The following is a 24401-nucleotide window of genomic DNA, read 5'->3' as shown; positions in this document are numbered from 1 at the left end:
TCATCAGCAGATACATTTGGTATATAATGAAAAGTGCTTGCAAAAGCATTTCTCCTTTATTTGAGGGACGACGTGCATACCAGTAGCTACAGTCTGAGTTCCAGAGGGTGCCAAGTCCAGAGAGCAGGGGACCTTGAAAAGTGGCTCCCTGAACTCATAAAAACAGGAGGATGGTGGTGGACAGGGGCTGAGTGGTGGAGGAAATGAGAGATGTTGATCAAAGCGTACAAACTTCCAGTTGTAAGGTGAATAAGTTCTGGGATTTTAATGTATAGCATGGTGATTACAGTTAACAATATCGTATACTTGGCAGTTGCTAAGAGAGTAGATCTTGAATGCTCCCACTACCCCCTCAATGGTAACTGTATGAGGTGATGGATTAACTAACCTTTTTGTAATAATCATTTCATAATACATAGGTATATCAAATCATCACATTGTACACCCTACACTTACACAATGTCACATGTCAAATATATCTCTATAAAGCTGATGGGAAAAAAACTAAAAATGAGGAAATATTAAAAGATAAAAATAACTATTAAATTTAACGTGTGACATATTTTCTTTTTAAAATAATTATTGTTTTATCCTTTTTTTTTTTTTTTTTTTCAGGATGAGCAGAAGCTACAGGCAAGTTTAAGGCAAGGAGTCACAATTATTGCCACCTTAATCAAAGAAAGAAATTCTGGACTTGTTGGTCAGCTACTGGTAGCATGAAGAACACAGAGAAAATTATGTACCGGGTTTTTAGAAACATTTACCTAGGTATCTCTGCTGTAGGATGTGACGTTTGGGTTATAGAAATGAATCAGTGTTTAGATCTGTGAAAAAAATACTCTTGTGCATGTCAAATATAAATTAATCAGAAAATATGCAAACGGAAAGTAATAACCTTCATGTAATCTTCTGCAAAGGCATGAAAAATCAAATAGAAATCATGATGGATGAGCTAATCCTCCTAGGAATGAGAATTTAGAGAACTTCAACTGTGGTCTTATCTCTGTGTTAATTAGTAAATCACACTATCATGAAACAAGTAAAAAAAAGATTGAGAATAATTTTTAATTCTAAAATTGTCCTCTTACCAACTGATATTTTTATTTGTTTTCTAATTTTCCACACCTTAAAAAATAAATAAAAGAGACAACAGGGAACTCTGGTTCTAATATTTTCACTGTTGGCCTCACATTACTCTAGATCCATAAAGGAGATGTAATTCCCTCCTGCTTTTCTGTTTTAAAATTCTATGTTTTCCTTGGTTTATGAAAAATAATTTTGACTTATTTTAAAAGGTCTCTGATTTTTCTGAATGCCTTTAAAAGAAGACCAAAAATCTTCATAAAAGTGAAATTATTTTGGTCAGTCCCAAGTTAGTCTTTTCTGAAAGGTAGGGAGTCATAAATTATTTTTTGATACAGATACTACTGTCTTTTTTTTAATTTTAATTTTTTATTTAAGTAGGCTCCACGCCCAGCACGGAGCCCAATGCAGGACTTGAACTCACGACCCTGAGATCAAACCTGAGCTAGATCAAGAGTAAGACTCTTAACAGACTGAGCCACCCAGGTGCCCTGATATTGCTGTCTTTTAAAATCATGTTGTTACTCTTTCAAATTTCCACTGGTATATACATCTTAAAAGTGTAAATGATTTTTGCTTACATTAAATTTTGCAAAAAATGTATATACAATCATTAGAGATAACTTTTATTCTCTTTTTACATTTATAAAAACACATTAGATCAGATTCCAAGGCTTAGGTTACTTGTGGAAACTATAAAACTTGCATGAGATGTTATCAGTTAAAGATAAACTGTGAGAATTTCTATAAAATTTCTTCTGAACATGTTGGATGATTTTCCCTGTTTTTATCTAGGACCTATATTAGTAGGAGAGTTTATATTTTACATTTAAGTAATAGTAGAATATAATGGAGTAATTACTTCAATTCATACTCCTAAATGAAATGTGTTATTTCAGTGTAGCTTGGATCTAAATTCCTGGGCTTACCACTTTTTTTTTTTTCTCTTTCTCTAGGGATGATAAAAAACATGAATGATTTAATTCAAAATTGTGACGGTGAAAGTATGTGGGCAATGTGTAGATTTTTGGGCTAGAACATCTGTGTTATTGCTAAGGTGGTGGGTTGACTGTTGTGGAAAGGTCCACACATGAACCTTTTGAAGTCTTCAGGTGAAAATGTTTTAAGGACTCGGAAGTGGTTATAAAGGCAAATAGGAAAATATTATCAGGGTTTTAAAGAGAAAGTGCCTTTGAGTAAAAGGCAGAAACAGTGTATCTATGGCACAGCAAAATTACTGTATCAGTTGAGTGCTGGTTAAGTCACCTTAAATTTCAAATTATTAATGGATTGTTGAGCCAGACAAGAATTTATCTGGGAGCGATGATTAATGACTTTACCCTAGGCAATCTTAAACTGTGACTGAAATAATCACCGCCGTCATCATCACCATTATCATCTCATTTGATTTTTTTCCTTACAGTTTACAAAGTGATTGACAGCTTTGAAAATAATTTGAAGAAGTCTTCCCACATCCTTTATTGTGTGGATGGAACTTGAGGTTCAGAGATCTTAGCTACCTTGTGGAGAGCCCTGTGGCTGCCTAATAACAAGAGGTAGAGATTAAACTCAGGACCACTGATGCTAAGTTTGAAGCTCAGCTCCCTGTTTAATTATGATGCTGGCAAAGGACATCCAGCTGAGAGGCTGTGGGAAGTAAGACAGAAGCTCTCAGTGAGCACTGGGGGAATGGACAAAGAGGGACAGATCATCCCAATGACCAGAGGAAAGTCCTGAAGCTTATAGCTTTCCAGCCATCTTTCCAACATACAGAAATTGTAGCTAGGGGTGAAGGAAATGGAAAGAATTATTGGCCAAGAGAGAAAGATAAATTGGTTGTTCTTAGTGTCTGAGAGATCCAGAGGCAACTTTATTGTTAAATTTTCATCACTGCTTCTTTCATGGGAACTGTCTATTTTTACTTTATTTTCTAAAATGTCTTCTAAAATAATAGTTAAGTTATGCTTCAGCATTGCTCAAATTGTTTTCTACCTGTGGAAAATTTTGTGAATGACTATTTTCTTTCTAAATGTTTGCTAGTTAATTAAATGCAATTTAGTTAGACTTTTATGGAATTTAACAGTGTGATCAGTGGTTTGGCTCATGACATATTGGTAAGAGGTGCAATTTTTTTTCATAAAACTGCTCAGTTTGAGAGATAAGTTGTTGGAAGTATATGAATTTATGGGTAAGAATTGGACCCCTATATTCTACCAGAGCCATTCTTCCTGTGGTCACTTCAAATGTTTTGCATTGGTTTAACAGGTAAACTCTTTTTTTTTTTCATGCTGGTTATCACTATCAAATTTTACTTAATACATGTAAATATAATCATTTTATAAACATCAAGTTGCAGTAGAACATTTTCTTATATTAAATCTGCAAATTTTATTTCCTTTTAATGTTGAAACTAATTAGGCCAAGGAAGAGTAAATAATATTTGAATTAAAATGTTACAGCCATTTTGATGAAGAAAAAGTGAAGTTATTTTCAAAGTTTAATTAAAAAATAAACAGAATAAATGAAAAAGTATGTATCATTTTAGGATTTGTTAGTACGGTTCAAAATAAGTGAATTAGAACCGGCTTGTGGGTGGTTTGGGCATTGTACCATTTATATATGTTCTTGTACATTTTTAGTTTCAAAATTGTAAAATGTGCATTTTTTAAATGAAAAGTAACACACTATTAAAGATTCTCAGTATATTCTCTTTTAAGAAAAAATACGTGATTGATAAATAACTAAATACTTAATGGTATTTTAAAATCCAATGGCAGGGGCGCCTGGGTGGCTCAGTCGTTAAGCATCTGCCTTCGGCTCAGGTCATGATCCCAGGGTCCTGGGATCGAGCCCCGCATCGGGCTCCCTGCTCTGCCGGAAGCCTGCTTCTCCCTCTCCCACTCCCCCTGCTTGTGTTCCCTCTCTATGTCTCTCGCTGTCAAATAAATAAAATCTTTAAAAAATAAAAAAAAATAAAATCCAATGGCAATTATCATTGATATTTAGTGTGTATATACATATTTTTTCATACTAACTCGATCACAATTGAATAACTATAACATTTACTCTCAAAAAAGTAAGTGTGATGTTTTATATTACAGATGGAATTTGAGATCCAGATTTATTATTCTGTAAGATATATTAAAAATCTGCAAAATCAGAAGTCTCATTTAGATTTTTTTTCTTCTTCCCCTCATATTTAGCAGGTATCCTAGCAATTACAGTGGCCATTAAGGATATGAAAGCTCTATTCAGTCACAATGGAAAAGAGTATTGTGATCACTTAACAATGTCTGCATGGGCGTAGTGGGTTGAATTCTGGTTCAGAAATATTCTTTCTCTCCACTCAGCTCCCATAGGAAGAATATATGTGCATTTGTTGACTTTGGGATTCATCATGTAACCTGCTCTGACCAGTAGAGTGAGGCCGAAGTGGCCGTGCATGACTGAGGCTAGCCTCGAGAGACTTTGCATGTCGCTGCTTGCTCCTTTCTGCTCTTGCCCCCACCTTGAGAGGAACATGTCCTGCCCGGCCCGCTGTCTCCAAAAGGAAAACAAAGCCCAGATCAGTCGATCTCCAGCTAATCAACAAATGGATGAGGAAGCCCAGCTGAGATCAGCAGGACTCCCTAGGCCAGTTCAGGTGACCTCCACCAGCAGGTGAGCTGCATAGATGCTCCTTTTTTTTTTGCTAGTTGTAAGTTTTGCAACTTTGTTGCACGCCAAGTGGTAGTCAAGAAGCTCTGTGGGGTGCATGACATATTTGTCCTCACAAGCCTAGGAGGTATCTGGAGACACACATGTTGCTAAAGTAGAATGCTTATGAGGAGAAATGCTGGTCAGAGTCATGATCCCAAAGTATGAGAAGGTTCTGAGGGTTACCTCCTTCCCTTTTCAATAGTTACGAAAAGAGAAAAATAGACCTGAATGTTTTAGAAAAATCTACAAAAGAGGTTAAACTTTCTTAGGCCTAAGATGATTTTGAGTTAAAATACAGGCACTTAAAATAATAGTAAAAATAGCTAACATTTATTGAATGATTACTCTTGTTCTAGAAACTGTTCTTCATGCTTTGCCTGTACCTTTGTTTTTTCTTCAGAATAACTCTGTGTACTGGTACTATACCAATCTCTATTTAAAAAACAAGGAAACCAAGGCACATACATTTTAAATAAACATATTCAGACTCACCCAAGCAGCAAGTGGGAGAAATGAGATTCAAATAGGCTTCTCTCACTTTAGAGCTTATATTCCTAACACAATGCAATGCAATATTACAAAACATACTATTCTAAGATCCCTTAAAGAATGATCCTCAAAGATGGAAATCTCAAATATCTTTTTTTTTTTTCTTAAATAGCAAGAGAAAAAAAAAAGGCTCAATCCCATTGTCTTTCAGTGTTTCTGTAATGTTCCTTTCCTTTGCCCATCACCACCCCCAACACACAAACATATTTTGGAACGTCCCTGGATCTGCACGTGCCAGTATACTCAACAAGGACTGATAGCGACCTACAGTTACTATCAGTGCCATCCATCTCTGTGGGCTCTAAAGTTGTAGGAGTTTGCTCAGGCAGTGAATGATCAGACATACGTGAATAACGAAAGTGTAAGATTAAAAAGTAGAAGTAAGTACTTTCTTGATGAACCAGAGTTGTGTAGGGCCATTTATGTCCCAGCACACAAGACAACATGCAAAGAGAAGCAGAAATCCATTCATCATGTTTATAGGAGAAAGGAAAGTCTAGAAAAATGCCTAGGTGTGAGGAGTCTTCCCTAGCCATTAGACAGTCCTAAGCATATATCACAATATTTGCTCAATGGGAAGATTTGGGGGTGAATGGTGTCCAGTGTGATGAGCTAGACCGGAAAGGAGCCAGATTGTTTTCTCTTACCATCTGAAATACTGAAATCTTTGATTTTTAAAAATGTCTTCACAGCTGAAATGCATTATGTAAATTCATTCTCTACTTAGTTGAGGATGCTACCAAATGATCTGAGCAGTTGTTAAAACATCTGGGTCTCTTTAGCAGCGCGGATAAAGCCTGACTTGTTAAGTGCACTTTTTCCTTCCAGTTTAACCTTCATTAATCCTTGCAGGGTCTCTGTGAGGTAGGTCTCTATCAACCCTGCGACGTGACAGTTGGAAAACTCACATGCAGAGATTAAGGAGCGCTTGATCGCCCAGCACACTGAAAGCCAAACTGGGTTTGGGGATGCAGAATTTCTGACTCTCTCTGGACAGTTTTTCCAGGAATTAGATTATAACTAGGAAGGGTTGTTCTTAAGGTTTTTTTAAAAAAAATCTGATTTAAATCTGCATCCAGAATTTTACCTGGATGCATTCCCTCATTTTCCATTTTGCAAAGTTGCAGTTCAGCCCAGAGGCAAAAACTTCACCAAGGCAATCCTAGTGATCTTTTTGACCCGAATGGAGACATGATTTGAGATTCCACAAGGAAGCCAATTTTGTAAGAATTTCCACTAGTCTGTAGACTGTAATAATTGGGTTATTTGGATAAGGTTTGGCAAAGCATCTTGAAGATTAACTGAATGAGGTTTCTGGAGGTTTGCCATTCTGGGGCTATCCATTTTGTTCTTTGTTCTACCTCATTATAAAATGAGCTATTGAAATTGGTTGGTTTGTTGGTATGTGAGGTTTTTCTTTTTTTCCCCTTTCTTATTCTTTACATCTGAGCCCTTAATTTGGTTGAAGGCAAGCTCTTCAGTCTAAGTGGATAACAAAACATCCCTTTGAGGAGAAGGAAATAGATGATAAAATCTGCATGTTACTAATTTTTTCAATAGTTTGAAGGAATTTCTCTCCCATCCTGTGTGTGTTTTTAAGACCCTGTTAAGTTCATAGTTCCTTTTTCTTTTCTTGTTTGAATAGAAAAATCATTCTCTTTAATCCCCCCTGAGTGTTAAAAATGTATTATTGAACGGCCCAGTTCAGGAATTTAGTTCCCTCTTACACTGAATGGAGGTATGTGTGACCTGATAGTCAAAGAATGCTATTCAGAGACATTTCCGCCTGTTTGTTTCTTGGATCAGTTACTGTTCACATAAAGTCTGGAAAGAAGCCAAAACGTGTAAACAAATTAAGAATTTTGAGTATCCCAGTGGGAATATCCGTAAGTTCTACCAGGAATCAGGAATTGAAGATCAGTGCAATATGCTTTCATGGGACAGCCAGGAGAAGCAACTATAGACCAAATATTCTTGGCTTTGGTTTGGGAATCTTAATGGATATTAAAAGATTTGGGTTAATCATGGAGTTATGCATACCACTACTTTTTCCCAAACGTATATATGTTGCCTAAATGGAATTTCATTTTTCTTTCACTAACTTTTAGTTTCTTAATATCAACAAACTTTCAACTCTGAAGTTCCTGCTTGATAATATTTTAGCAGATAAAATATGTAATATGTAAATTATTTATCTTTATCACTAATAATTAGTGATGCTACACATCTACATTAATCTGTGACTACAGTGAATGACAGTTTGGTGGACTGGGGATTTTTCCTCTGGTGTTTTTTTGATATAGTCTCTTCTTCCAACTATCTATCTCAGCATATGAATTGAAAATTGTGGTCTCTTTATTTCCTTTATTTCCTCCAGAAATAAAACTTAAATGTAAAACTTCCCCTTAATTTTAATTTCCTTTAAGCTGTTAAAAGTTTTATCACTATTATGATATCTCTATTAATTTCTTCTTCATTTTCTGTGTGTGTGCATATGTATATGAATATGTGTGTGGAGAGAGAGAATGTAGAGAAAGAAAAAAGTGTGGATATGTTATTTTCATGTCCACGGTTTTTTTTTTGAAAGAATTGTTATAAAAAATGCACTGTGACCTTGTGCTTTGTATGCATGTGTAGGAAGAACTTACAGAGATTCACTATCGCTGATTTAGCAAAGTGTATCTCAAATAGGAAAAATAGAGAAAATATATTATACCTCATACACAATAAATACATAGTAATTTGCATAATTAACAATACCGATTGGCAATGCAGATTCAACACAATTTTTAAGTAATTGTATAAATTTAGTAATGGAGGCCTCACCTAGCCCCTGATGTAAAGTGATTTTACACTCTTGTTTTGTAAACCCACATTGTTAAAACGAACTCATGTGGTTTCCACCAGTGGCCATCCTGACTCACAGTATCCTCCCTGCAATTTCATGAATGCTCTAGAAATAAGTCCCTTCATTTCTTTTATTCTTTATTTTTCACTGTGTTGCCATACTATAACCTCTGTTACTAGTGACGCTCATGAGAAAGCCACTCTGGGCTCTGCCACCTCTCGTCCTGGCTCTGCCTGTGTGTCCCACTGCAGCCCCAGAGGAGGGACTCCTTGTATCCGGGGTATCGATCTTGGATGTTCTTTTTTTTTAAAGGTTTTATTTATTTATTTGACAGAGACACAGCGAGAGAGGGAACACAAGCGGGGGGAGTGGGAGAGGGAGAAGCAGGCTTCCCGCAGAGCATGGAGCCGGATGTGGGGCTCGATCCCAGGACCCTGGGATCATGACCTGAGCCGAAGGCAGACGCTTAACGCCTGAGCCACCCAGGCGCCCCTCGATCTTGGATGTTCTTACAGCTCACTCAGAGAGCTTGATCAAGGAGTCATCTTTCTGTTGCAGCATGGATATGTTCTGCTGCGAGTGAGAAGCAAAGGTAGACCGTCACTCACATCAGGCCTGTCTCCACTTGGCTCACTATCAGAAACACTGGATTGCTGAAGGTTTGGGCCCCATCATTTCTGGACCAGAGAGCAAGCAGTGCCTACCCTCTACTGCACCCCCACTTGAAGAACCTGTCTATCTCAAGATGAGACACTCCCCCGAGTGGGTGACGGCACGATCATCCCTTCTCTTCAAGACAAATTGTCATGTGGCCAACACGTTAACCAGAAAATAGTGTGAATAGTGATACATTTCCTAAAGTCTGGATTTTTTTAGTCTTAGCCATGGTCAACTTGCAACACTAAGAAAATGATCTTTTTTTTCCCCAAAAATATCTCTTACCTAACTGGGAGAAATATTTTATGAGACATAAATAAAGACCATTTTGAAAAGTGACACAAAGTAAGGATGAAGTATATAAAAGAAGGACTCTGCCTTTTTTTTCTTTATAGAATCTCTGTCATCTTTATTAGAGCAAAAGAGTGCTTAGGGATAATTATTCAATACTAGTTACCATTAAGTTGCATTTTAATCTTTTCCTAAAAATGTTTGCACATCTGACGTACCCGTCATGAGAGCTCAGTTAGCCCATATATGGCAGATGAGCCTGAAGCTTCTCCAGGCCGGTGAGATTCCTGAGATCACACAACTCACAGGGGGCATGGCCAGTGCCAAGATCCAGCATTTTTTGAATTTCCTCTACACTTCTCATCAATAGGATCAAAAAGTTATCAGTAACTATAAGAAATGTTATAAATGACATTAAGAAATGACTAATAATAGATACGGTGATAAAAACTGTTGAGAATCTACTTAATCAGTTGTGTTCCAGTTTTTGTTTTGATTTCTTCTATAGGCCTCAGGCCAACTGGCAGAGTTAGTCATTAGCAACAGATGTGTGTCTCCTGGTGAGTCAGATGAGAACTACACAGCAGACCAAATCCAGAATTACTGAGCATCTCTTATGTTCAAGACCTCTAGGTCCTGTGGAAATTCTGCAAGGAGATAAAATAGGATTCCTATTCTCCATGGCATTTTCTCTGGCAAGGTGAGAAAAACAAATGAAAATTATGACAACGGAAAGTGATGTGGTAAAGGGAAATAAGTGGTATATTTGGCATTGATAGGAGTTCAGAGGAGAGAAAGTTTGGACATTTGAGGTGGAAGATCCTTTGTCTCATTATGGCCTTAGTCATTAAGATTTCACTTAGGCTCATACTTCATTTCTTCCCGAAGCCCTCAAGTGAGACAGCACCTCCTCTTCTGTCAGTCTTCACATAGCACCAGTGGATAACTTCACTTACTGATTACATATGTTATTGAAATGTTCTCTTTATACATCTCTGTCCACTTTTAAGATGTAATCTCCTTGAGGCTAAGCATTAAGTTTTTACTATCTGGTTAATGCCGGTTTTCATCAAATGTAACAGTAACCTGCTAAGGTCTCTTTCAGGCATGAAATTTAATTTCGGTCTCTCAACAGTATCAACACCCTTTAATTAAGCCTTTATCTGTTCAGATATAAACCCTTGAGAAATGTACAATATTGTTTAGCAAGAGAGATGGAACACCTAGATCACGTGATATCTAAGACTCCATTGGAGCCTCTGTAATGTGTCGGAATCTCAATTCATAAATTCGTGTGTCTAAAAATACCTATGTTTAAAAAACCAACTTATATCTGATTCCAAGCTTCAATCCTATGGGGTTAGAGTAAAAGTCGACTTCAGGCATCCTGCAGGCTCCTCTCACATCAGGGATATGGGAAGTCTAGGAAGTCCCTGGGTCTCAAGAAGCATCAGAGCATCCTAACTGCCCCTCTGGTCCTCAGCTGTCAGTCCCCACTCTTCTCACAGGGCCAACAATAAAACCCCAACCTGGGTCCCATCATCCCCTTCCTGATTTCTTTCTCTTCCTGCCTTAAAGTCTTTCCTCTGTTCCCATTACTCAGGGATCATTAGTAAATCTAATGGAATTTGGCTTTTACACCAGAACAACAGCACCTGTAATTTTAGGTGCTTTCTGCTTTCCCCCTTTCCAAAATCCCCACAGCAAGAATAAAGCCAGGGTACAAGCTCTAAATATAAGTGGGAAGAAAAAGCACAAAAAACAAAACACAAATGAATTACTCAAGTAATCGTGGCTTCCATATAGTAAGTATTAAAAGAGGGATGCAGATGATGACTGCTACTCATTCCAGCACCGTTGTCTGGTCTCTCCTGAACCCCTCCCCCACCCAACAAATACCACGTAAAGATCCTACTTACCAAAAATGTTTACCCTTGGATTTGTTACTATTAAGTTAAACTTAATAAAAAACGGAGGTTCTCTTTTCCTTCTCAAGTTTCATTTGTTCCCCAAATTCACATCTTGTCAATATTAATAGTGCCCCACTCTTCTCCCTCTTTGGGAGTTTTGGACCCTGTTGTTTAACCTTGTCCCACAGTTGCTCCTTATGCATCTCCGTATCTTTCTTTGAATTATCCATTAAATCTAGGCTCACTTCTCCATTTCTGCCATCGTTTTGGTTTCTGCCCTCATCACTATAAGCTACTCATGCCTTATATGCCACACACACCAACAAACCTCTTACCATTTCCTGGTAACTCTATCCTTTGCCTTGCACCTTTTAACACATTGTTACTGCCTGACCTGCTCTATTCTGTTATCTTTTTATACATATTTTAATCGTTGCCTCTGCATCTATACTTACATAGTTCTTTTCCTGCCATTACAGAACTTATAATATTTTACCACTAGACAACCTAAAAGTAGAGGACATGTTTCACACACCTCTATTTTCCTTGAAACTAGAATAGTAAATGTTGGTAACAGGTGTAAAAGAAGTTTGGCAGGCAGGCAGGCTTACTACTGAGTGAGCCTCCCAGATTTTCTTTCCCTGCGCTAAGCCATGTAAATGATGCTCTCCCCATTCTGCATTACTGACCCACAATCTTCAGTAATGTTCTACCTACTTCTCTAGCAAGTAAATCCACCATTTGTCTTTCACTAGGGCCCATCATCTTAGTCCACCTCTCTAAATTTCCTGTCTAAATGTACCCTCTAGGCCAAAATGCACCTGCTGTGCAATCGGGTCTGTTGCTTTGCTGACCACACACCTGACATGGCGCCTGTCCTCTGTCGATTCAGTCCCCATCCTTCCTACAATATTCAGTCCTGTTTCTGCTCTACTAGCATAGCTTCCCTGACCTCTCCATTCCTTAGAGTACTTAGAAGATACAAATTCCTAACAGTTTACATGCAGAGTCAGGTACACTAATTTGTATAGTATTTTTCTCCGTGGTTTAAGGACAAATACCATATCTGAGTTTATAACTGGCTGCTCTCCAAGGCCTAGACATGCTTTGAGCACACAGTGAGCGTTTCATAGACATGGAGAATATTGACTTGGTAGGGCTTAATCATGAAGTGGTTGTCTCATTTGCAACTGTGGCAGAAGTAACTTCTATTACCAGCTATTTCGGACACTGCATTAGATGTTTTATGCACTGAAATTTAATTTCATCTAACGGAGGATACATGTTCTGATGTGTAACTTACACATATCAGTCTTCGCATAATTTTATAATTATCCTCTTTTGTAATTTTACTCTTTAGGTCCTGTTATAGTGGTGCCTGTGATTTTTATTTAACAGAGAGTGCTTAAACGGTTAGGAATTTAACATTCTCCGACAAGGAAAAGGAAAAGAGCAGGAAGGAAGTCAGTTGTCAGATCATTTATGAGTGGCCCCTGAGCACCTGATCAGTTGTGCAGTCTCATGAAAAATACTTCACGTCCTCGATAACTGGCCTTTGTAACAGGCTTTTAAAGCTTAGTCTCCTTTAAAGTGTACTTTTTACTTCAATCTTCTCTTAAGGTATACAAATAATTCAAACAAGCTCTTGAAATCTTTTTATGTATCTGCTGCTTTAATGGAAGCTAAGCTCCACCTGGTGGTAGAATTTGCTATTCTTGTTTGGGCTTCGTCTTGCACCCTGATTATTTCAGCAGGAAAACAGAATCTGTATACATCTCTGCATGTGCATGTGCATGTGCATGCATGCTTATATACGGCAGTGTGTGTGTGTGTGTGTGTGTGTGTGTGTGTGTGTGTGTGTGTTTTGCAGGCTTTCCTGTGTCACAAAAGTTGTGAAATGTGCTTGTACTTATTTTACTGACCTTGACCTTTAAAACATGGCATTCAGCCCTCGATGATTATGTTTTATGATGTTCAGTCTCTCAGCAATGACCATAATGATCTTACTGTGAAAAGCACAAACCAAATCTTTCCTCTCACACGTCTCATATCAAAATAATTTTTTTTGAAAAACTTGATTTATGCTTTGATAGTGAAGGAAGTTTATTTAAAGTCCCCTATGAGTCATAGGAAATCATAAAAATAAAATGGAGAAAGGTTTGAAAATATTGTCATATTTTAATACTGGATAGTCCACCCCTTTACTCAGTACACAACTATGTTCTTTCTCACAAGCATGTGAGAACATTATTATGTATACCTCTTATGTTGAGTAACATTGGATAGCATTTAGCTTTATAAGAACTAGAAAATTCACCGGATTTCACACACTGGAAGCCCTCCCGCAGGATTTTACCTATGGGTATGGTTATTTTCATATTTATGTTAAAATATGAAATTGTTGCCTATGTTTGAAAATTGGTAAGTTTCATTGTAAAAATGCAGCTATCTAGCAATAAGAGGGCTTTATTTTTTGCAAGGCAAGTGATTCCAATCTGAGGAGTAGCTACTCCTTTTTCGCTGGGGCACACGCTCTAATCTTCCAGAAGCCCCACCGCTCCTTAATGATCACACTCTGTGTCACTGTCTTCACTGCCTGGCTTCTACAGGTATTAGCATTTATGACCGCTGTTATTCATTTGTGATGCCTCTCTGAGAAATTTATAGTCTAGTAGAAGGAGAAAATAAAAAGAATGGATCAGTAACCATCAAAAGCATGAAGGAAGCAACCCAAACAAAAGTACAGGATCGCTTTCCCGCAGATATTACACACAGCCTCAGTAGTGGGATGGGGTGTTTCAAATGCATGATATTTGAAGAAAAGAAATACTTTCCCTAACTAGTAGCTGACACAAATTTTAAAGGTTTCATTTTCTTTAAAATACAAACTTCTGGGCTGGGAAATAGCCGAAGCTATAGTACTTATTTTCACTTTGAGATTAGTTGAGTTGTTTCAGGCACCATCAAATCCAAATGTTGGCTTCATAGAGGGACGAGTGGCTTTTAAATTAAACATTTAATTTATTAAAATAATAAATTAATAAATTTAAACACTCTTCACAGACAGAGTGGCTTTGACAAAGGCACACAAGTCCTGTGTTGAAGACTTAAGGCTAAAATCTAAATTTTAGATAAATGTTTTTGCCTTCTCCACCCAAACAAACCACCTTCCAAACAGTTAATATTATTACTAAGCCACTTGCCCAGCCTTCCAAATCTGGTCACCCTCTGATGGAGTTAAATACTTCATGCCCCACCACATTTTTGATGTGCATTTTGCATCTCCCTTTAAAGGGAGGGCCTCTTCTGTGATGAATAATGACCATGTTATGACTATCCTCACTAGTGGTTGTCCGCAGGATGGTCCCCAAAAAATCCCTACATCCTAATCCCCACAATCTGTGTATACATTACTTTACATGGCAGAGGATGATTAGGATTGAAGATGAAATTAGGGTTGTTCATCAGCCTACTTTAAATAGGTTCCACTGCATTATATGGAGGGGGGCGGTAATCACAAGGGTCCTTAAAAGTGGGAACAGAGGCCAGGAGGAGAGTCAGGGAGGCTTGACGATGGAGGAATGGTCAGGGAGATGCATCACTGCTGGCTGTGAAATGGAAGAAGGGCCACAAAACAAGACATCAAGGTGTCTTTTAGAAGCTGGAAAAGGCAAGGAAATAGATTTGCTCCCAGAGCCTCTAGAAATGCAGCCCTGCTCCCACCTTGATTTTAGCCCATTGAGATCCATGTTGGAATTCTGTCCTATAGGACTATAAGGTAATACATTTGGGTTGTTTTAACCCACTGAGTCTGTGGTAATTTATTACAGCAACAATGAGAAACTGATATATCAGCAAATAAGTTGTAGTTGAAGTTTGCTCTCTGAAGCCTTTGTTATGAAAAAAATATTTTTTCAAAGTAGAAAATTATAGTACTAAATCATAATTTTTATTTTTTTAATCATAATTTTTAGAATACTGCCAGATTCTTACTGTTCCCTTCTTCTCTTCTCTCTCTTGTCTCAAGAATCGCTCTTCTCACCCATCCCTACACCCACAGAGCAGGGATGGAAGGTAGGATTAAAGAACCGTGCCCCTCTGGTGTGGCAGGGCAACAGAATGCGGCTAGTAGGAGACTTATGGCAAAAAGAACTAGCAATAAGTAGGGGATTTCAAAAGATAAACTTTTCTTTTATTTTCCCCAAGATTCCCATCATCTGTTCATAGCTTTGCTTTGCTTTAAAAATGACATATGGACAAATTCTCAAAATAACGCAGGTGATGTTGCCACAGTTTATCTAATGTTGGAGAGGCCATGGCCCAGCAGTGCTGTAGATTCAAGGGACTCGGCGCTTCAGGTTCACACAGATTTTTGAGAAAGTAAACAGAAGGGGTTGAGAAGGAAATGTAGTTGATCTCTAGTGTGGAATTAGGAATAAAATGTGAAAGCTTAGACATCAGAATATTGAGACTTCGTCAATAGAAATGGATTGAAGCACACATGAGGTATTTCAATGTAAATACGTAGCAGAATGTTCTCTCCCATTTGAAAATGCACTTATAGCAAAAAGGAAATTTGTATCAAAACTCTTCTAGGTTTATGATTGAAAGAGTGCTGAGAAAATAAAAGCATAAATTCATGTAGCTCTTTCAATGCCCCTGCAGCTGACTTCCTTAAGCATAGAGAATGTGTTTTTAATTATAATCACTCTGGCCACACTATCACTGTTTCTTTGGAGATGCATGATGTTTATTTGGAAGATTTTCTTTTTCTGTTGCTTTAGAACCACAAAACTGCTGACATTTTGCAATGCACTGAAAGTGATGCTCTATAAAGATTTCCATGAGATGATGGTACAGTGAGACTACTTATGGTCTCTATGATATTATTGATGGACATAGTGGCAGTCAGATATGTGTGGGGCAATGAGGCATTGACATGTTTTCAAGGAACATAGAAGACAGTCAAGTCCCCAGACCCAGCAATTCATGTAAATGGACCTTACAGTAGAGTATTCAGAATCATAGGCCAGGTTTATAAGGAGAAGGTTGGTGATAACTATGAAATACTTAAATAACTAATAACATCAACTAAATAAGCCAGAAAGCCATGACTCTTTAAAATGAATAAATAGATCATTCCTATAGAAAAATGGGTTTAACTTCCTTCTTTTGTGAATGATTGTGAATGATTAAAACTCATTTCTGTTTACCTCCATGTAGTTGTCCTTATGGTTTTCTGTCACTTAACTTGAATTCTTAATACATTTTAAAGTATCAAATTGAAAATAAAGTATCTGTTAACAGGTTTCTCACCCTAAATTTATAAGTTTTCGTGATGCTATGTTCTGGAAGTACAGCAAACTCTCATTAGTTAGGATTACACTAATTTAACTCATCATCTCGATATTGTGTCCTTAAACGTAACACCTATATACAGTTGTTAGTGTGAGTAGATGAACTAATAAATCAGTAAATCTGTCTTTTCAGTTCCTTGGTACTTTCTCTGGGTTAGCAAAAAAAAAAAAAAAAACAACTTAAGCTTTTGCTTTCCCAGATGGTCTCTGTTTTGCCCAGGGTTTCTCGGAGTATAATTTCTCCAAGCTCAAGGTAGTTCTAGATTCTAAAGATAAATATTTTTCAGTATGGCCTTCAAATGTTAGACAATTATGTAATCTGGTACTTCTTCAAAAAAGCTAAATTCTCTTCCCACTTAGTAGGGAAATCTAATTGAGAGAGCATGTTGGTCTCCAAATGGCAATTTCTAAGGGATTTGTAAAGGTTTATGCATGATTTTCCCCGTGGTAGTTGATATTTCAAAACCTACTTTCCCCCATCCCCACTGCTTTTATGCTCAGCTCTATGAGAACCTATGAAGATGTTTTTAAAATCCCTGGTGCTGAGATTCCTACACTTGAGTATGTGTACAGAAGATCAGCTGGGATCTTGTTAAATATGCTGCTTATCAGACAACATCCCTAGAAATTCAGACTGAATAGGTCTTGGATTGCACTTTGGAAATTGTGTTTGTAAAAGCTGCAGGTGGATGTTGTAGGGGACATCCCAGGCCATACTTGGAGAACGGTTGCCTTAGATTGCTCAGTGTGCTGGCATGGTTGTGTGGGTGTACAAACATCATGCACGCCCATGCAGTCTAGTCTATCAAGCAGTCTGCTCCCGTCTGGTTGTCCATATCCCATATCTCTCCTCTGCCTCACACCTGCCCCCTCACCCTTGCAATTACGTCATAATTTTACAAAGTTAGCTTCCCAGGAGACCTATGGTAGATAAAATTAATATTATTATAGAAAGGGTCCTAAAATTTTTCTCTGGGGTAGGTGACACTTTGCTTTTGAAAAAGGCTGTACTTCCTTTTCTGTGGGATAGCAGAGCTAGACTGCCCTTGATAAGTATGCCTCTTTCTTTCAATGCCTCTCTTCCATCCTACATTGATAGTGCCCTGTCTGCCAACGTTTTCTCCACCATAACATACCCTGAGACATGTCCTAATTCTCATTGCTCTCCCTAGTTTTTCAAAACACTTTCATGAGCAGCAGATGGTCTGAAAAGCAAGTTAATCTGTAACATGGTATAAATGGGAATTAGTAAATACTGGTGAATCCAAGCATTAAACCTGGGGCTGCATCTTCATCAACAGTAAGTAAGTTGTAGGTTTTGTGCTCGCTTAGAGGGGCAAAGGGGCAAGGGGGTTTTCCTGCTCAAGGGACGTATAATATAGTGGTGGGAATTTCAATATGATACCTTGAAACTGGGGAAATAAATTTGAGCAAATGTAGGATAGGTATGCTTTGCGTCCCTTTATTGTGTGGCGAAGTTCTGCTCCTTCATACAGATGTTTCTGCTTCACCCTTTGGGCTGTAAATCCCTCGAAGTCTCTTAGGTTCTACACACAGCTCCTGTCCCACTGTGGACTAAAAAAATAGTAAGTTGCATCACATCCTCCACCCAGTAGAAACTAATGATGGGTTTTCATATAAAGTGAAAGGAACATTTTTTTAAAAATTCAAATTAACAAAAATTTATTAGGCATATTTGTCTTCATAAACTATTTGCTATTGGGTACGATACTCAGTTTTGGGTATTATAGACAATGGTATTGTATAATGGCAACCGTTTTCTGCTTGTGATTTTACCGATTATCAATAGTGCATTCTTTGTTACTCCTACCTAAAACTTGATTGATTGATTGATTGATTGATTGAATCTGTACTTTAAAAATGGCTTCTTAATCCTATGCTTTTCTCTTGTTTAGTATCTGCTGTTACTATGAACCGTTTTTTTTTTTTTTTTTTAAGATTATTTATTTATTTGTCAGATAGAGAGGGAGAGGGCACAAGTAGGGGAAGCTGCAGGCAGAGGGAGAAGCAGACTCCCCGCCGAGCAGGGAGCCCGATGCGGGACTCGATCCCAGGACTCCGGGATCATGACCTGAGCCACCCAGGTGTCCCATCCATTTTCTAAATATACTTGAAGATGGGCAAAATGGAGAAGTGAGTATGCTTTTCCCAGTTTCTTCAAGAGTACAAAAGTACATGTTACAAAGACTGGAATTTGGATTCAGTATATACATAACTTGTTAAGGATAGCTACCCCAAGATAGAAACAATAGCTTTCTTGAGGGAGTGAAACTTAGATTAGACGTGATCTGACTTCCTCTGAGGTTCCTGCTTCCCAGGAACTGTTGACTAGACAATGTGCAAAGACCCTTCCCATTCAGGATCAGGAAAATCCTGAAGCCAGAGTGTATTGGAGTGTGCCTGGAGGGCACTGGACTATCCATTTATAAAATGCCCACTAGAGGGAGTATAACATCATGAATATTTCCTTCCAGGTGCCTTCTTTCTGGTAAGCAAGATTGAAAGGCAAATACCTAGAATTTATTTCATGTTCTCTTTAATATTTTTCTCATTGAAATCTTATGGAAAATTCTGATAAGCAAATATGTTTTTAAGAAAATTTAGTGCAGTATACAATAATGGAACATTAGTATCTTTCTTGTACATGTGAAAAGTTCAGAATTTAAAATCGTGTAGACAGAAAATCGAGATCAGTTATTTGTGCCTATCAATATAAAACCTCTTGATTCCACATCTGAGTATGTTTCACCAAATTGTCTTAGGTTTGTTGTTACTGTTTTATTTGCGGTGGATATGATTCCACTATTTACCTGTGAGCCTGCCACTTTATTATAGCTTTCCCGAAAAGATTTCAAGATGCACTTTTTCACTGGAGAACTGGTTTGATTATACAGTAACAAAATCAGATGTTTAATTCTTAATTAAAAAAATCTATTTGTCTTAGGAAAATTAAAAATGGAAATTTCTCCGGGATAAAAAGTCCTACTTATTCTTATATAAGTGGTTCTGCATTTATATCTTACTTTCTCATATTTCTGTTAAAATATCTTACATTTTTCCCAGTTTTCCTAATTTGAAAAACAGTCAAAATTTGAAATAAGTTGCCAAGTTCTGTTTTGAACTTTTTATTTTTGAATATTTGGAGAAAAAAATAAAAATAATTTATAATCTCTTTCGAAGCACTGAACATTAAAACATTTTAAAAGTTAAAAGTAAAATATTTATGAAAAACTGAGATGATATAAACTTTTTTATTGGTACATCTTAAACTTGATTTACAAAATTCTCATCAAAGAAAAAGAAGTGCATGTAAATCATTGGAAATATTTTTTTGATGAAAAAAATTAACTTCTTAGCATCTTAACTATTTGAAAAACATGTCCAACTGATTTTATCACTCACCTTCCTGTCAGCATCTGTGGTCAAAAAAGAGTTTTCCCCTAACCTCTCAGTTCACTGAAAATTGTAACTTTTATTTAGATTGAATTTTTTTATATTCCTTTCCCATTGCAGTAAAAAAAAATACCACCACTTTGTAAGTGATGTGTTGATGTGGAAATAGCTATTTTGACTTTATATTGACTTTTAATAAATTATTTGGGGCAAGGGTGACTTCTTGATCTCTTGATCTGTTCTTTTGTTCTTTTCTTACATTTGCTTCTATTCGCCTGAATGATGCTGTCACTGGGTCGACTCCTTAATTACCTCACTTGTAAATAAAATCAATCTCCAACTTTCTTCAAAAGTTAGGCTTTTTCATTGTACTTTTATTTACGTTTAGAAAAGTTTAGTATGAAATTAATACATATTTGTTGTAAACAACCAAACATATGTAAACGGTACTGCAGGACAAAAATTAAAAGGTAAAATTTTTTTCTCCGTCTCTTAGACTTTGCTCTCCCTCTGTGGAATTTGAATCTTCTCAGATATTTTCTAGTACATGCAATCCTGCATATATACACATTATTAGATGTGTATATTTCCTTTCCTTTTTTTTTTTTTTTTTTTTACAAAAATGGAATCATATGAAAGATACTCTTCTGTGGCTTTCTTTTTTTCACTAACAGTGTATTTTTAAGAGGGTTCTGTGTCAGTACTTACAGAATTACTTCAGTTTTTACAGTTCCATAAAATTCCGTATTTTATTTAGGCTCCAGTTTCCTACCAATAGACATTTAAATTGTTTCCAATATTGCATTATATCATAGTGCTGCAGTGTAGGAATTTGAGCAAACATTTTTGGGATCTTGTTCATTTCCTATCTTTTTATAATTAAAATGTTATAGATGCTGAAAAAAATGGCAGACTTACAATTTATGTTTTATTCATGGCCTATTTCCACAAAGTTTATAAGATGTCTATGTTTTGTATCATTCTGTATCTCTGAATGATATTTACTTTTATCAGCAAAGCATGTTGGATGCCAATAATCAGAATTCAAAACAAAAAATGTTTATTTCTCTGAATGTATCTTTACTAGAAAGTGAAAGAATCATTTGTCTTACTAATTCAGGTGGAAACGCTTATGTGAAAGATTGGAGGAAAAATTCCCTCAGTGAATTACCAGAATCCCTGTGACTTTAGATCAGGTTGATCAAATATGAAATTAACTGTTGGATGTTAATATTTTTGTTGTTAATTAAATGGCAAGCATTGAGTGGTTAGGTAAAACTGTCATGACAACACACTCTGGAGTACTCTGGAGTAATTAAAAGCAACAAATTATATGTGCATAAAGCAACATGAATATATTGTAAGAACACTATTGAATGATTAATAAAGAGAATGAATCAAAATCTGTATAAATCAATAAACTTTGTTGATTATGAGGTTATAAATCAATGCATTTTACATTAAAATATACACAAGACATTGTATATTAAACAAAAATTCCGAGGAATTCAAGGCTATCCAATATGTTAGCATGGTTCTAGAAACAGTGAAATGGGATTGGGGAATAAACAAAAGACAGGCAGAAAATAAAACAAAGAATAAGCATTTTGACAATCTTTTCATGATTTGGGGGATGCTGATGTGTCTTTTTGCTGGAATCAATGATTTCCCATGAACACTTTCTAAATTGATCTGTTCTTTGAATATTTTTGTTTTTGTTTTTGTTTTTTTCAAGTGGACAGTTGCTGGAATAGGCAGGAAAGATGCAGTACTCACATTCCTCAAATGCAGTGACAGGAATTAGTATCTAGCTATAATTCTGTGGCTGTAAATGATGGTATATTTTAGAGATGACAGTAGTGGGAGGTTACCTGTATTCTGGGTCTACCTAGGACTTGTTTGAGGTGGTTAAATTGCTCGAAAGATGAGAGATACATGGTTGTATTAAAGCTTTGTTATAACATGACCCCAAAGTCAGGATACAAGGATAGCCCAGGTAGCTAACTGTTCAAACTCTTCTTCCTGGCTCTCTGAAGAGATGTTCCAAGAGCTGGGAAGTGGGCCTGAGGGGTAGAACTGTCCAATAGTCAAGGTTCAGAGCCAAAGGGAACTGAGGACTGCGTCGTGAGCAAATGATAAAACAAACAGCTAAAATTTGCATCCAACATGCCACGCCTGGTCCTAACCACGCAACACATACCTGTTCAATCTTCACAACAAAGCCATGAGGTTATAGATGAGAAAACTGAGCCACAGAGAAGTAAAGTACTGGGCTTAAGATTATGCGATTAGTGAATGGTGGAACCGATATTGAAATCCAGGATGATTGCTAAAGGGTCTATGTTCTTACCCAACATTGCCTCTTTGAAAAGGGTGGGGATGGTGAAATAATCAACCATTTCGTGTGGTAGGTTCTGGTGGGCTTGCAGAAGCAGTGGTGGAGATGGAATCCAAAGACATGGAGGGAAGGCCTGGTGGAATGGGATGGAAGGGTCAGCAAGAAGTGGTAGAAATCCCGAGGCCATTCTGTGGGGGCTGGAGGGGTCGTGTCGTGCGTCCTGGTCTTGATGAGCAGGGCAGGAGCTCCGAGGGCTGGTCAACCCGTTTGTGTAATAGGAAGATCTCAGTTCCCTTCATCTCTCAAGCCTTAGCACAGATTTCTGAATAATAAGTTTGGCAGTGTGGAGGCAGCCAAATCAGGATTCTGGAAACGGGATATTCTTTGTTTTGGTGAAGTTGGCAGCCCTCTCTGTATCTTCTTTCTGGATGAATAAAAACTCCAAACATCATGAGCCGGATGTTTGAATGTTTTTAAACCTTGTAATTTTGTGGATTGTTCCTGGCCCCCTTCCCCAGACTCCCACCCCAGTGATGTCACGAAGCTTTTGCATTCGGTTTCTTCATTTCTCTTGACTTTCCAATGAAGAAAGTGTGATTTGAGTTTCTTTTCTCAGGAAGGTGATGGCAAAAGGATATTTATAGTGTTGAAGAATTTTTATTTTCTCTCAGACATCTAGGATGAGTAGTGTATTTTAAACCCTACTCTCCAGGATATCTCCCTTCTGCTGAGATAATAAAATTGATCAGATGTTTTGAGGTTAAATAAACTGTTGTAATAATCTGGCAGCTGCCCGCTGGTTATGGTTTTTCAAAAGCAATTACTCACTCTGGAGTCAACTTTGAACTCTACATTTTAATTGAAAAAGCTAATTGTAGGCTATTGCTTCTGATGGAGCATTTGATTTGGCAGATTAGGAAGTAAAAGGACATTGAGAAGGGAGGGGAGAGGAAGAGAAAGTAAAGTGTTGTGGAGCTTAAATTCCTGTTTATGTACGATTGTTTTCACACACAACACATCGTATGCAACCGGAGAAATGGCAGTTGGACTAAAAAGTCTCTGAGGCATCCGTCTGAGACTGGTCTGCACAATCCTTATTTTTGGTTTATTTGCTTATTTCTCAATCTCTTCTCTCCCTCCTTCTCTCTCTTTCTGTGTGTGTGTGTGTGTGTGTGTGTGTGTGTGTGTGTGTGTGTGTGTGTGTAAGTGAAAGATGCTGCAAGTGTTAATTTCTTAAATTTAATTCAAATACGAAATTTCAGGAAGATTTTCAAGATAATTATTAGACCATGCTCATATGCCTAATCAAGAGCTTTTTTCTCAGTTTTGGAGGTGCTAGTGGATAGGGACTGCTATTTGCTTTCACCAAAACATAGCTAACAATTTTACTTATATTCGGTAAGAGGTGGGGATTATCAATATGAGTGTCCAAAAGGACAAATCAAGCCTCTATGGAATCATTAAGAATCTATATTAGTACAAGAGAGGCACCAAACACCCAAAAAGAAATATAGCTACACTGAAATTTGCATCCAGGACAATTAGTAGCATTATTAAAATGGCAAGAAAATAGCTGTTAGAATGAAGCTGAAAAATGTGAGGTTTTATATTTCTGCAGTCTTGTCCCCATCTAAAAGCAAAGTTAGTACTTCTAAGTTTATTTAGCACAGGCGATACTGTGCATTTTATAGATATACATCCTATAAATTAAAAAAATATGTATGAAATATATAAAAAATATATATGAAATATATATGTGAAAGTCATATATCTATATGACTCGTTTGGACTTTATGCTCTAATATCAATTGGCAAACTGTGCTGGGAATTTCCTGTGAATCTAATAAAATGTAGATAGTCTAAATTATGGCTGAAATGAAATGCATGAGTATATGAATAATTTTATACAATGTTTTAAAATGCTAGTTACATATCACTGGGAAATCTAATTTATTTTTAGACTTTTTGTGGAATGCAGATTTGGCTCATCACAGTCCTGTTGATATTTTCATTGACCTCATAAATATAACTTAATCTCTATGCATCAGCTTTCTGATCTGTAAAAATAAGATAAATATTCTTCCCACACACTTTGTGCTCAAATTCCTCTGTTGAAACAATAAATAGGTTTGTAATATATGAATTTGAGTCCTGCTTCACAATCCAGTGGTCTCTTTACCAACAACAAAGGGGGGGGGGGCTGACATTTATTTGGTGTTTCAGTATCCAATTTGAAGATACTATAGTTAATGAAA

The 24401-nt window shown here is 37.0% G+C and overlaps 1 protein-coding gene across 6 annotated transcripts in view; it reads left to right on the top strand.

The window, feature by feature from the left end:
* The window catches only part of CRPPA (CDP-L-ribitol pyrophosphorylase A), a 407209-nt gene that overhangs the window by 303217 nt on the left and 79591 nt on the right, over window positions 1-24401 (top strand). For 4 of the 6 annotated variants that reach the window (XM_078059334.1, XM_078059333.1, XM_078059330.1 and 1 more), the window contains one exon: window positions 616-3788. The exons of 1 other annotated variant lie outside the window; for it this stretch is intronic. In XM_078059334.1, the coding sequence (XP_077915460.1) occupies window positions 616-720 (105 nt within the window). In that variant the 3' untranslated portion in view covers window positions 721-3788. Of the gene's footprint in view, window positions 1-615; window positions 4247-24401 lie in introns of those variants that run through there. One more of the 6 variants, XM_078059332.1, reaches the window with a different exon arrangement.

Source organism: Halichoerus grypus, chromosome 12, assembly GCF_964656455.1.
Source record: "Halichoerus grypus chromosome 12, mHalGry1.hap1.1, whole genome shotgun sequence".
In the NCBI taxonomy this organism is placed as follows: domain Eukaryota; kingdom Metazoa; phylum Chordata; class Mammalia; order Carnivora; family Phocidae; genus Halichoerus; species Halichoerus grypus.
The sequence above is the reverse complement of the archived record's forward strand: the minus strand, read 5'-3'. Positions and strand labels throughout refer to the sequence as shown.